Source organism: Anarrhichthys ocellatus, unplaced genomic scaffold (assembly GCF_004355925.1).
Source record: "Anarrhichthys ocellatus isolate YVR2014 unplaced genomic scaffold, GSC_Weel_1.0 scaffold8, whole genome shotgun sequence".
NCBI classification, from domain to species: domain Eukaryota; kingdom Metazoa; phylum Chordata; class Actinopteri; order Perciformes; family Anarhichadidae; genus Anarrhichthys; species Anarrhichthys ocellatus.
This window is the reverse complement of record NW_022280038.1, coordinates 6,000,541-6,014,113: the sequence shown is the minus strand read 5'-3', so window position 1 is coordinate 6,014,113 and position 13,573 is coordinate 6,000,541. Positions and strand designations below refer to the sequence as shown.

The 13,573-nt window shown below is 43.0% G+C and overlaps 1 protein-coding gene across 14 annotated transcripts in view; it reads left to right on the top strand.

Moving 5' to 3' along the window:
* neo1a (neogenin 1a) overlaps positions 1–13,573 on the top strand; it is a 167,935-nt gene that overhangs the window by 141,856 nt on the left and 12,506 nt on the right. For 12 of the 14 annotated variants that reach the window (XM_031848568.1, XM_031848563.1, XM_031848560.1 and 9 more), the window contains exons 11-17: positions 1,140–1,278; positions 1,752–1,801; positions 4,424–4,568; positions 6,236–6,346; positions 6,474–6,668; positions 7,725–7,820; positions 11,550–11,782. In XM_031848568.1, coding sequence (XP_031704428.1) covers positions 1,140–1,278; positions 1,752–1,801; positions 4,424–4,568; positions 6,236–6,346; positions 6,474–6,668; positions 7,725–7,820; positions 11,550–11,782 — 969 coding nt within the window. The remainder of the gene's footprint in view (positions 1–1,139; positions 1,279–1,751; positions 1,802–4,423; positions 4,569–6,235; positions 6,347–6,473; positions 6,669–7,724; positions 7,821–11,549; positions 11,783–13,573) is intronic. The other 2 variants (XM_031848564.1, XM_031848572.1) reach the window with 1 other exon arrangement.

Sequence of the window (13,573 nt, the reverse complement as noted above, 5' to 3'; positions counted from 1 at the left end):
CCTGGCAGCGAGATTGGATTTCCACAAAGTCTAGTCTTTTTGCTCCAAATGTCACAAGCGGAGAGAGCTGAATGCAAATTGGCGTAAAGTAATTGGGCACGTGCCAGTGTGCCAGCCCAATTTGTAAAGCAAAAAAGTCGTGATCACAGACGGGATAATTTGATTCTCGGTAGAAGATGACGTTTTTACACAGAATTACCAACAGAAACGTTGGTGCGACGAAGGCAGGCATCACACTTTGTTGGCTTTGCGAGATATTTGAGAGATTGCTTGGGTTGTAAATCTGTTGAAACTCGTTTCATTTACAATTTGCTGAAAATTGAAAACAAAATTCTGCAATTATCAACATGTCAGTAGTGAGATACTCAAATCAATACATGTTTTGTCTTTTTTGTCGTGAAATCTTTTCAAGAAATAAACATGTTACTTTTTCATTTAAGCTTTACATCACTTGTTAAAATAAATTTTTTTTTCACATTGAATCGTTCGTGATCACATTCACATATGAAGATATATTTAGCTAAATCTGAGAATGTTTAAATGTCCGAGTTGAAGACTGTAAAGGGATAGTTCGGATGTTATGAAGTAGGGTTGTATGAGCTACTTCCTCATAGTCGATGTGTTGTTTCTTTGGAGCACCAGCACAGAAGCTAAGCAATGTAGTGCTGTGGACGGAGGCAGCAGCAAAACGTATTTTAGCCACCTAAAAGAAACGCCCACCAAAAATAATCAATATCAGTTTCAGTGAAAGCTACAGATAGAATATTTGAATATTTGTGCTGGTTTACCTTCTCGACAGACAGCTGTACAGTCCATGAAGCCGTTATCTATGCTCTCAGACTTCATTTTACCTCGCAGAACACGGGAGTTGCTGGTCTACTTCTGCCTCGATCGGTTAGTTTGTTTGTGTTGTTGTGTGACTTTGGTTAGTTTGGATTCGCCAAAGTCACACAACAACACAAACAAACAAAGTGATCGAGGCAACGTTAAACCAGCAAACTCCGACTTTGGATAAGTCATACAACCCCACTTCAAAACATCCAAACTATCCCTTTAACGTTTGTATTTGTAGTCGCACAATTCTGTTTTGGATTTTAAAGAAAGTTTTGCTCCTCCTCTTCCCTCTCCCTCTCTTTCAGGACGTTGACGTCGACAGTCAGTCCTACACCATGACTGGGCTGAAGAAGAACGCGGAGTACAGTTTCCGTGTGGTGGCCAACAACCAGCACGGTCCCGGCGTCTCCACTGACGACATTGTCGTTCGCACGTTGTCTGACGGTCAGTTGGTTAACAGAGAGTGCTTCTAGTTCATGACATGTCCTGATTCATTTTAACACCACTGTACGTGTGAAACATGTCATGGATTTACATAAACTAGTCTGTGACTTTGCTGTAGATTAGCGTAAAGTGATTAACCTGCAGATTATGTTCTCCATCAATCGATTAATCTTTTGGTCTATAAAATGTCAGAAATATATATGAATATATCTCAATTTTCCAGAGCCCAAGGTGATGATATCAAAGTGCTTGTTTTTTTCAGACCAACACTCTTAAAACCTAAATTATTTAGCAGCAAAACTCACAAGTTAGTGTCTGGATTTCTGACAGTTCGGCCATTTTTGCTTGAAAAATCCCATCAAATAGTTGCCAATTATATTTGTGCCAATCAACTAATAATTATATCACCTAATCTAGTCTATTTTTGTTTGTGTTGTTTTACACTGAAGAAATTGTTTTCTTTTGTTTCACAGTACCAAGTGCTCCTCCTCAAAACCTCACCGCGGAGGTCCAGAACTCAAAGGTAAGACATTTTGCAGGTCTTGTAACTGGTCTTGTCTTAGGGTTTTTCAAAAGTTTAAATACTAATAATGAGCAGGATGCAACAATGTGTCTTCCTTCACTTGGTCCGGACCAAATGAACCAAACTACAGCTGCGAAAGTGTCCTTATTGAGGATTTAAAGTAAAAAGCTTTCACGGTTGTTGCGCACACTCCCACAGATGCAACGTACAAGTGAGCAATGCACCTGAACTGCCCGCAGCTGAAGTGTTTGGTCACTCACTCACTTGCACACACACACACACACACACACACACACACACACACCAGTTGAACAAATGCAGCACGTAGCCTGCAGGCCAGAACGCCGTTGTTTCTCTGTGTGATTAGCTGCGTCAGAGCCTTATAGCCCCAGCTGGTTAAGAGGGTGTGTGAACCCTCATCGATCCTCTCGACGGCAGGAGACTTGCCTGTCAGAGGGTTTTATCCTCTGTATCCCTCTCCATCTGTACAGTATTAAGAAAAGAAACCTCCTCAATCTAAATGGATACAGGAACCAAGTTTTGGAGATGTAGGCAAACTGAATGTAATACTTGACTCGGAACTGTTCGATTTGCAACCAAATGAGCCCAGTTAACATAGATGTATAGGTGTCTTTTGACCTATACACTGACAGAGCAGTGCTCATTGAGACGCTATGTTCAAAGCTGCAAAGCCGTTGGTTTCCATTTCTATAGAATATATTCACGCTAGATTTGTGTGACGGTGAGATTTTGTTTATCTAGATTGAATATTAACTGGATCAGATTTCTCACAGCCCAAGCATACAACTCCTGGTGTCTCGCACTCTTTATCATTGTTAAAGTATCATTTTAAATTAGGTCTATTATAGTTAAACATATTGTAGTTCTTGTGTGACGCCTCTGATTAGATGAGGCTGCTGAGGAGGCTGCAGGCTTCACAGCAGGTTCCTGATTGAAACAGGAAGCTGGTCTCTGCTGCCTGTCTCTTTTAGCCATTTGATCTTCAAACAGAGAGCTGTAGGCCTGTTTATTGTATATTTCCACCTGAGTGATGGATTCAATTTGACCAAAAAAAATAATGTTTCTCACTCATGACATGCGAGACAGAACGTGCAAACAGAGAGCAGCAAAGAGAAGAAGAACCTCGGTTTGCTTGCAGCGACTACAAAAGCAGCAGCCAGCGCTTTTAGCCCTTTGCTGTGTCGATGCAGATCCCTAGTGAGAGAGAACTGTCAAAGCAAACTAGGGGGGGAAAAAACCTGGTAGACAATCCTATCACACACTCCCAGCTTGAGTGAGAACTGGCCCCCCATGCTGAGGGATACTCGGCTGAGAATTGTGGAGAGAAAACATTCATTCTAATGCTGAGAATAAAATGAAAAGGAGACGCTCTGTGGAAAGCACAGGAGTTGTAGCAGAATAGTTTTTTTTTTTTAATGGACAGTGTACATCCAGCTGTCCCTCCCCAATGACACCCAGACAGACCCCGTTTAAAGCTGTGAAACAAACATCTGGCGTCCTTTGTTCCTAAGAGTTATTGAAATGAATCATCTATTATTTTTCTTTCTTGTCATTGTGTTTAATTCTGATTGTAAACTCTCATTACGTCAGTAGTTATGGTTCAAGTGTATAGAGACAAAGCATTCATACAGTAAGCTGTTGGATACGCCCGGCCAAATGTAACTCGAGGGGGGAGGGAACTAATTAACATGCATTTCACACTCTCCTCTTTGGGCCTTGTCAAACAGAACCGCACATCTTTTACCTGCAGGGCAACCTGAAAATCATGTTTTTGTGATCTTATTTCGCGCCTTCTTTTCCCCACTTCTGGCATCTTTTCACAGTGATTTTCCAAAAGTTAATTAAACAGGTTTTCATGATTAGGGGGAAGAAGAGAGAAGTGACGAGTTGGGACCGATAGTGTAATAAGAAAAATGGAATAATTGAACACACTTAACACAAATTTAATTTGCGCAATTCCCTTGACTTGGCTGGGGAGGTGTGTGTGTGTGTGTGTGTGTGTGCGCCCCCTACATGTATTCAGGCTTTTGTGCATCAGTGGGACAGTTGGGAAGCGTTAATTAACTCTTCTCCCACGCTGGGATACCCCCCACCTATCTCTTTAAACACACACACACACACACAAAACTCAGATGCATAAATCCCACAACGGTGCAGCGTCGGCCCGCCGGCCAACAGTCCTACATTCATCACTGCCCCTCAGAGTCCCTGCAGGGTGAACCTGACCACGTGCACACCCCACTCATTGGGACACCTCCTTCTGTTATTCATGTGTTTATTTCCTCCTCTTGCGTCAACCTGCACTGCGTCACCGATGCTCAGAGGGGTGTTTGTTTTAGCGGGACCCTCCCATTTGCACCACTGTCAGAAGGAGTGGGGAGGGGCAGGCGAGACAGTGTTTAATCTGGCTGACAGAACAGTAACCCTGCAGTGACGTTAACACAAACACACATGCCAAGGTGCGTGGGAAGGTGTGAATATAACTCCTAAGCTGTGAAGTCACCTTCACAGCTGCAGGCCCAAAACCAGACGGTTCCACATGTGTTAAACATAGTTGTTTTTTTTTATTGTTTAATCCACCCTCATTTCTTCCTCCCTCAGAGCATCATGCTCCGGTGGCAGCCCCCACCCCTTAACGGTCAGAATGGGGAGATCACCGGGTACAAGATCCGATACCGGAAAGGATCCCGGAGGAGTGAAGCAGCCGAGACCACCGGAGGCACCCAGCTTTTCAAGCTCATCGACGGTAATGGGCACCGAAGTTTTTGTCCTCCATTGCAGTTTTTTCAGAAAGACTTCCCGGCGATCCCCTGCAAGTGGGTGTGAATGTGGTGCTTTTATTACTGCACTTCACATCCAGTTTGTGCAGAGATGGGCGGCCGACATGAAATACATTTAAAATGCATCCCAACAGTTGTGGTCAAATGTAAAATATTTGGTTTTATCTGTGCTCACACTTATGTTTCGAGCGCTCCACTCAGTTCACTGAGTGTTTTGATGCTGAGTGTAAACAGGGCCATCGAAATAATGACATCACTGTGAGTGATTTGTGCCCTTGACTGAAAGCATAGCTTGTTTGCAGCAGTGTTATATTCAAATCCAAAGACTTTCTCCAACTCGTCTGTGATGCATTTCTATAGAACATGATGTTAAAATGGCGGATCCAGAACGAAAACTCTTGTATTTTGATCTTGGGGACTACCAAATCCCTGTGTTCCCTTTTGATGCTTTATATAGGTCCTTCATCAAAACTTTCATGCCATCAGACTCCATTTTATCTCCGCTGTATGCGTCTAAGATGCCGTCAGCTAGGTCTGACACACTGCGATATTTGAAATCCTGATCTTGAAACTGAAGATATGTCGGAATTGCTGTTTGGTGTCTGTTTACAAGTTTGTTTATCTGCATTTCATCTGAACACATTGAGATGGAGTTACATCTCTTACTGTACCCTAACGTTACCCGCCGCTACCAACTAAATATGCACGATATCGCCAGAGACTCACAGCAATGCTGATTAATATTGGATGTTGTCTCAGCAACTTTCAAGTGGGCCGGCCTCACGCTGTGTGCCGCATCAAAGAGAATATACACTTAAAAGTTGATTTTTTTTTTTTTGGAGAACTTTCTGGGGGGTGAAACAGAGGGGTGTTTGTTGGTTCAAAAGCATTTAGAGCGAGATGTTGTAGCCTTGGAGGCACAGATAGTTAGGCAGTCTTCAGAAGCTGCCCCCAAGGGGTGGCCCAGAATAGTGGGTACAGACAGAAAAGACTACAGGATTAGCGTGTAGCGTGCAAATGGGACAATATGACGATGATGAAAAATGTTACAGCAAATTAATACGGCAACACATCATTTGTCAGCAGGCGTTCCCCTCTTTTGTGAATACCAAAGCTGGCACCCAGCGGTGAAACGGCTCTTTCTAGATTCTGCCTCAGAATATAAAAACAAAACTCCAGACTCCCAAAAGCATTTCTTCTACTTTCTTTAGCCGCTTAGTGTTACTTTTTACACACTTTTCTTTGTAAAGCTTCTTAATGGAAAAATATATTTTTACTCGCCAAAACATATTAAGTAGAGGTGGAAAATATATCTCAATCACGTCCATGATATTGAGTGGAAAAAGAAAGTTCATTGCACCACAGGAACCTTAACTGGATTCTTCCCATGGCAGGCTCATAGATTTCATCTTGAAATTGTGCGGAGAAGTATCGGGCATCTGTTTAAATTATTTCTGCTTTCAAAATATTTATTGTGTCTGCAACTCGAAACCCCGACTGACCAGCCAAGTGTAGAGCACCGGTAAATTATGAAATAAAGACCGGTTTCAGAAAGACATGGAGAGGTTTTATTGCTGCTTGAACTTCAGTTCAGCCACAGCTCAGTCTAAATACTGATGTGTTGCCTGTCCAGCTCTGGAGCGTGGGACAGAGTACTCCTTCCGGGTGTCGGCCATGACGGTGAACGGCACTGGACCGGCCACCGAGTGGGCCGCGGCAGAGACGTTCGAGAGTGACCTGGATGGTAAAAACACCTGCTTTACTCAGTTCATACGGCTTAAAACAGCTTTTGAGTGATCAGCCTTTTTCAGCATTTAATTGACTGAAGCAAGGAGCTCTGTTTGAACTTTTCCTGCGGTTTCCTTCACCAGAATCCCGTGTACCGGACCAGCCCAGCTCTCTTCATGTCCGGCCGCTGGTCAACAGCATCGTGGTGAGCTGGACGCCGCCAGAGAACCAGGACATCGTGGTGCGCGGTTACACCATCGGCTACGGCATCGGCAGTCCCCACGCTCAGACCATCAAAGTGGACTACAAGCAGCGCTACTACACTATCGAGAACCTCGGTAGGAACAGACCACTGGTGCTCATTCTGTATTGGTACTTTTTTTACTGAGATATTGATTTGATTTCTCAGATAATAACCACAAAATGTCATTGAAGAATCAAAGCTGATTTGTCAAATAGCACCATTTCTGATATTGATGAGACCGTGGAGACGAATGAGCCTCGGCCCAAAATGTCAACATTTAAACATTACAATGATTGTCCTCCAAGAAATCGAACTGACTGGTTCTTTGACAGTTTAATTACAAATGAGCACACACACACACACACACACACACACACACACACACAGACACAATACGAAGCAATTCATGTGTGCCTCATACAGAATTAATGAGATCTTCTCCGCCGTGCCGCTAATTATACAGATTGGCCTAATGGGACACAATAATTAAAGGTCAAAAATGTTTAAATAAAACAAATTTGTTTTGGTGATTTTAATACTTGCTGCCGTCAAAGCAAATGAAACATGATGCAAACTGCTGGGTCCTACTATTGCATAAGCGCCATTTTTCTGCATTGGATCAGTCTGAAACTTTGAGCACTGACTTCATGAATTTTAGATCAAACTATTTCTTAATGAAACTCAGGAATTCGCTGTTGTGATGGATCACATTTCAGTAATAAACGGTTATTTCTTTCTTTTGAAAACCAAGACACTCGTTTTGTTCCACGGCAAATTACAGATTTAGTTCCTACTGTGTTCGTCACGTAGGTCGTACTCAGTTTCTGTTTGTTATTAATTGTACAATTACTACAACAATAATACTACAGCAATCGAAGAGGGCTAGAAGTGGAGAATGAGTTCAACGATAATCGTAGGAAATGGACCGATTTGTGGGTAGAATTGTGGCAAAATATCTTTGCATGCATAATTGAAGCCTTTATTACAATTACACTAAGAGGAATCATTGTAGTCGAATGTTAATTCTGGCCAATATTGCAATTATGAGTCAAGAGTCTCGAGAGTTTTGGCTTGATTAGATGGTTGGGTAGCTAATTTATCTCGCTCTTCCTGTCTCCCTCACCGTGCTCTGTCTTTACCTCTCTCTCAGACCCCAGCTCCCACTATGTGATCACCCTGAAGGCCTTCAATAACGTGGGTGAGGGGATTCCCGTGTACGAGAGCGCCATCACCAGACCACAGTCCGGTACGAACTACACACATCTACGCTGAAATCAGCTTCCTGGTTACCTGAAAACCCAATCTCTTACATTTTGATACACTGCCAATGGTATCAACTTGAATCACACTAACTGTGCTCATACGCAACAGAAGCCACATACAGTGTTATGGGATGTATTCGCACTGTATGGCTGATATTTATCTTTGCTCTCTCTATAACCTGAGATCATTATCGGGCAGAATGTGCCTCGACTGTCGGCTCCAAATTACCAGAGAGATAACTGGTCTCACTGCTCTCATTAACTCTCTCCTTAATGGCTCCAAGCTTACTTGAGACTCTTTTTAATCAAATGTTTAAAACCCTCATATTTTGCCCGTAGATTACCAGTCGTCCCCAGTTGTAAGGGAAGATTCACATAATATGTTGATGGAACAGATATCCAATCACAAAGAGCGGACAGAAATATTACTGGAGAACGTTCTGCATACAGAAGAGTCAGTTTGTGTGCATCCAGTCCCACATTTACGGCAGGTAAAGGAAAAAACGATATTAAAGAACAATATGTCATTTTCTGCAGCTAGGGGTCTCACAATCGAAAACAAGGAGGTTTGTAGTCTCCACAGAGGTCTCCTCTTTTCTCAAAACATACGGAGCTGGTGATTAAAAGCAGTCTTACGTTAAAAATCGGTTTCTCTGATGCCTGGCGGGGCTCCAGTTAACGTTCGCCCAGCTTGTTTCTCTCATAACTTAAGATCCAGACGTCAGATGATTTAAAATCTTTCATGCGGTTAAAATGACCAAGATCAGTGCATCATAAAAATGTGGCCTGATACTGGATAAAAAGTCAGTTTCTAACCCCCTTTTGTCAGACTGATGCTTGGGCAAAGAGGATATGACGCCATTGACAGTCGACCAAATGACCTGTTAGCTTGATTAAATTCCAGATTTCTCTGGGTTTGAAAATTGTTGGAGACATTTGGGATAGTGTAAGTACACAACGCAACAAAACATAACATAGGTCTCGTCAGTTTTAGACATTTTAATGCGGAAAAGTTACATATTATACCTTTGATTATTCTGAACAGGCAACAGTTAACCCTGCTGGGTCTCAACAATAGTTTACGTACTTTGTAGTATAGTCCTTCATGAGAGCATTGCCATTTTTATTTTTAAATTATAAAATGTCCGGCTCAATCTCTTTCCCAATTCAAAAGAATATTTTTCTTTTTTTATATCAATATTGTCTGTAAAACTGCAATTGGACCGTACTCTGTCGCCTTTGATTTTATCTTTGCACATATCTGCGTGTATTAAAATGAAGCAGCTTCGTTATAATGATGCAGACAATCCAGTTTGGCTGCAGCCTGCCAAACTATAATTCTTTAAGCCTCTCAGATCACAAGTCGTATGTGATCTGAGACAATTAGAAGTAGAACTTAAGTCTCTATCCAACATGTTTGACGTATGATCTTAAAAGTGGGGAAAACGCAGTCAGTTAGACGGCATGCCAGCTGAGTTCACACAGTTTATGTGACAGTGTCAGAAGACAACCAGCCCATGCACCCTGGGGTGTCTCAGAATGTGGTCTGTACCCGCCTCCTCTCCCATCCAGCCTCCCACCTCCGCGCTCAGCCTTGATCACTCCACTTTGTCTCCACCGCAGCACCATTGCACCGCCAAGCTTGAGAGGGGTTGGGATGCTGGATGACATGAATCACGTCAACATGCTTCGAAGTGGGGGGTGGTGGCAGTCTTAGTGTGCACACACACCCGGAACACTGTCATACTGTACACTTCTCTCTATGAAGCTCTCTCTTCCTCTCACACACACACACACACAGTGCTGCACACACGCAGACCCCCTGTGGTGTTCTTGGCAACCCTTCGTCAGATCCAAACGTTTCCTCTCAAAACAGAACCAAAGCCCACCACCATCGTCTGCTGCTGAATCCTCTGGGGCGCGTTCCCTTCCTGCCAGTTTGTTCAAGTCGGAATTAAAAAGACGAGCTGACCTACATAGCACTTTTACTTTTGGAAAAAAAACAAAAAAAAAAACTGGGGGAGAAACTTTGTGAACTTAGGTTGAGAGAGCGCTAGGTTGAATATGTTATAATAGTATGACGTCTTAACTGAAGAGCGAGAAATGAGGGATTGCACCCGCATCTGGAACGAAATGTTACGCGGGCCAGTCGGCCTCTTTCCTGCAGTGGATTCTACTGTTTACCGCTGGAGACTGCTTGTAAAGAAATGCAGCTTGCATCCCACTCCAAAACCCTCAGTGCCTCACCACAACCACATGAATGCTTAGATCTTCATTGTGCACACACACACACTCTCTCTGACACTCTGACTCAGTCTTGGGAATATAATGAGGGCGGCTCCGTACAAAGAGGTGTCAAATGGAGCGAGGCGGAGAGGAGACGACCAACAAGTGGTCGCGGAGGAGAGTCATCGTGGGTGACTGACCAAAGCTTCGCCTTCCATCGCACCTAAACCAAAGACAGAGCAGTGGAACCAGCGGCCGGGAGGCCATCTTGAAACGTTTTATCCTTCAGTGTGTCGAGCAGAAGCTGCTTGTTTGAGCCCCTCTCTCCCTCACACACACACACACGCACACGCTCACTGGGTTTTATGGGGTGTAACCTTACACACAAACACACACACACACTGTTCGTTGTGCGAGCGCACATACACACTTAGTCAGTCTTACATAAGCGTCAGGTTGTCGTTACGCAACATACTAAATACCTTTTGTCATATTCAAGTGCTGGACTGCACTTTGTTTGGGGCCCTTAAAGGTGAATGCCACTAGATTTCAAAATGAATTCTGTACTTAAATGCTGAATCAATGGATATGACGATCTATAGTGAGAAGATAGGAATTTGTCAACGATTGTTTAGCAATGGATTTACAAAATGTTCAGTGGTTAGCTACTTCCATCTTTGTCTCATGTATTTGATGTAATTTTCTTCTAGATTTACTAGCCTGAAGAGGTATTTTACTTGCCCTGAACAAGAATATGAAAATAAAGTTTGAGCCCATGAACAGAAGCAGCACACACACACACACATCCCACCACAGCCACCACTTGTCTGTGACCCTCTTCTCTGCCTGCAGGCTTACTTAAAGCCTGTATTTCCTCTATAGCGTTCAAGGACACAACGCAGCTTTTTGACGTTACTCTGCATAGAGGGAAATGTTCCAGTGCATTCAGTGTCCTTCTGTTTATCCACTTTGCATTTAAGTGTTGCGAAAAGCTCCGTGATGTAAACAAAACGCATTTCAGTATTGCCTGTCTCTGAAAAGAGTTGTCTGTAGGATTGTGGGTATCTGCTTTCAGCCTAGCTTTCCATTTACTGTAATCTTTTCTTATGAATAGAGTATCTTTCTCTCTCTCTCTCTCTCTCTCTCTCTCTGTAGTGCTACACTAGCTATTGATAGAACACCACATACTGTACACTTCTATATAGCAACCAAGTCTGTAGATGTGTCTTGTTGTAGAGGTCTGTGTCTGTTTTTTCTAATAGATTCTTCTCTCTTTCTCTTCACCCTTCCCAATCCCATCCTTGTTGCCTTCATCTTTTTTCCCTCTTTCCCATCTTAACTCATTAATCTTGTTGTTTTCCTGTTCGTCCCTCCCTGCATCCTGTTTTCGACTCCACTGTCTGATCCGCCACGCTTCACCTTATGTTTTAATTTTGGTCATTTTAATTTTTGTGTGCATGCATGCGGGTGTCCTGCCTGACGTGCAGACCCCATAGACCCCGATGATGACCTGTACGAACTCTTCCATGCTCCATACACCCCAGTACCAGACCCCTCCCCCATGATGCCACCCGTGGGCGTTCAGTCCTCCGTGCTGAGCCACGACACCATCAAGGTGACCTGGGCCGACAACTCGCTGCCCAAGAACCAAAAGATCACAGATAACCGGTTCTACACGGTTCGCTGGAAGACCAACATCCCTGCCAACACCAAAGTGAAGGTAAGAGATTCTTGTTCCTGGTTTTGTGCAAGGCTATTTAATAAAGGCTGGGACGCGGTCTCAAGCTACGGGGTACGACACATGCGCTGATGTAGGGTCACAGCCGACGGTGTTAGAAATAATGGGATAACGTCCGCTCAGGTGCTCTTTGGATGCGCTCGACCTGACAGAGCGCGTTGGCCGCTTGCTTGAATGGATGGCGGCAGATATACAATGGAACGTTTTCACATGGACGGCATTTGTGTACGGTCTTTTGTTAATGATCCACTCATAAAACAGGCTACTATGACAACCCGCCCGCGGACGCCTCAGTGAAACGAATCAATCGTCCTCATGTTTTATGAGCGTAGGTTTTCAGCCTTTCGGCAAGTGCAGTCCAGATTTAACTTGTGTTGTAGCCCAAAGATATGACTAAATAATGCCGTGACATCACCTGCTTTCAGCCCCTTTGGTTTTGTATGCGTTTGTTCAATTCAGCAAGAAGATTTCTTAAAGTTATTGGATTGAAACGGCCTTGTTCTGAAATTCTGGCTGTTAATTTAATTGAGGAGGATTTATACAAAAAAAAGGTGCTCCAGTTTAATTTTCCTTTTTCTGGTTTAGCTCAGCACTTTTAAGCTAAGAAAAAACTTGCTTACAACTTGATGTAATTCATTAAAGTATCATTTCATTCTGATTAAACTGAGGCGATACTCCTTCATTTAATACAGTACGATTTCTGTGCATTTCGGTGCTGTGGGACTTTGTGCTTCCCTTCACGCCGCCCACACTTACCACAGAGATGTTTAGATGAGCTGAGAATGAAAAAGTATTGTCATCAGATGATATATTATAAAGTATTCCCACAGCAGGTACAGGGGCAGCATGATGCTGGTGTTTCTAATCGAGTGATGATCTATTGTCATCCAACTTTCAAAGCACTATAAAGAGAAGTAGTCGCTCTGTTCTGGAGTCTTCCTCTCAACATGGTTTTAGGTCGAGTACGAGATGGCTCACAGGGTCAACAGAACTTAATCAAATCAAATTCTTATATTTACAAGATACTAAGAAGACTTGTATTGTAGCCAATCATGATGATATCGGCTGAATACAATTAACTTTGCTCTGAACTGGTTGTCTGACCGTACAACTCATCTGTAGATACTGGTTTAATTAAACTAGCTACGGTCTATTATGTTACGGTAGAAGGACTGCAACTAAGGATTATTTTTTATTATCTATTAAAGTCATGTTCCTTAAGATTTCTGTCCTGGTTGATTTGGCTAACATCCACAGTAACGGCGGTTTAATACCGAAGCAAACACTTTTTGAGCAGCTACTTTGTCGGAAATCCAACAGAAGAGAAGCATCTTGTTGAATGTTGTGGCCTGATTTCATGCTGCATACTCTTTGAGTAGTTTAATATAACCTGAATATCCCTATTTTAGTCATTCATTAAGTCATAAGAAGTCGTGCACATGAGTATTGTGTGTTAAATAGAGTTAATATTTGTAGGGCGTCACAGTGAGCCGAGCCTGAAACAAGGTGTTTGAGATTCAGCTTCTTATTCTTCACTTGCAGCTCAATTACGATGACTACATACTTCCCAATACTAGATCAGTGTGTGTGTGTGTGTGTGTGTGTGTGTGTGTGTGTGTGTGTGTGTACTGTATCTATCTTTGTGAGGACAAATTTGAGTATTAGACCTTCGGGGTTTGAGGGTTCAGGCTTTGTTTTAAGGTTTAGGTTCTGGTTGAGTTAAGTGTGTGTGTGTGTGTGTGTGTGTGTGTGTGTGTGTGTGTGTGTGTGTGT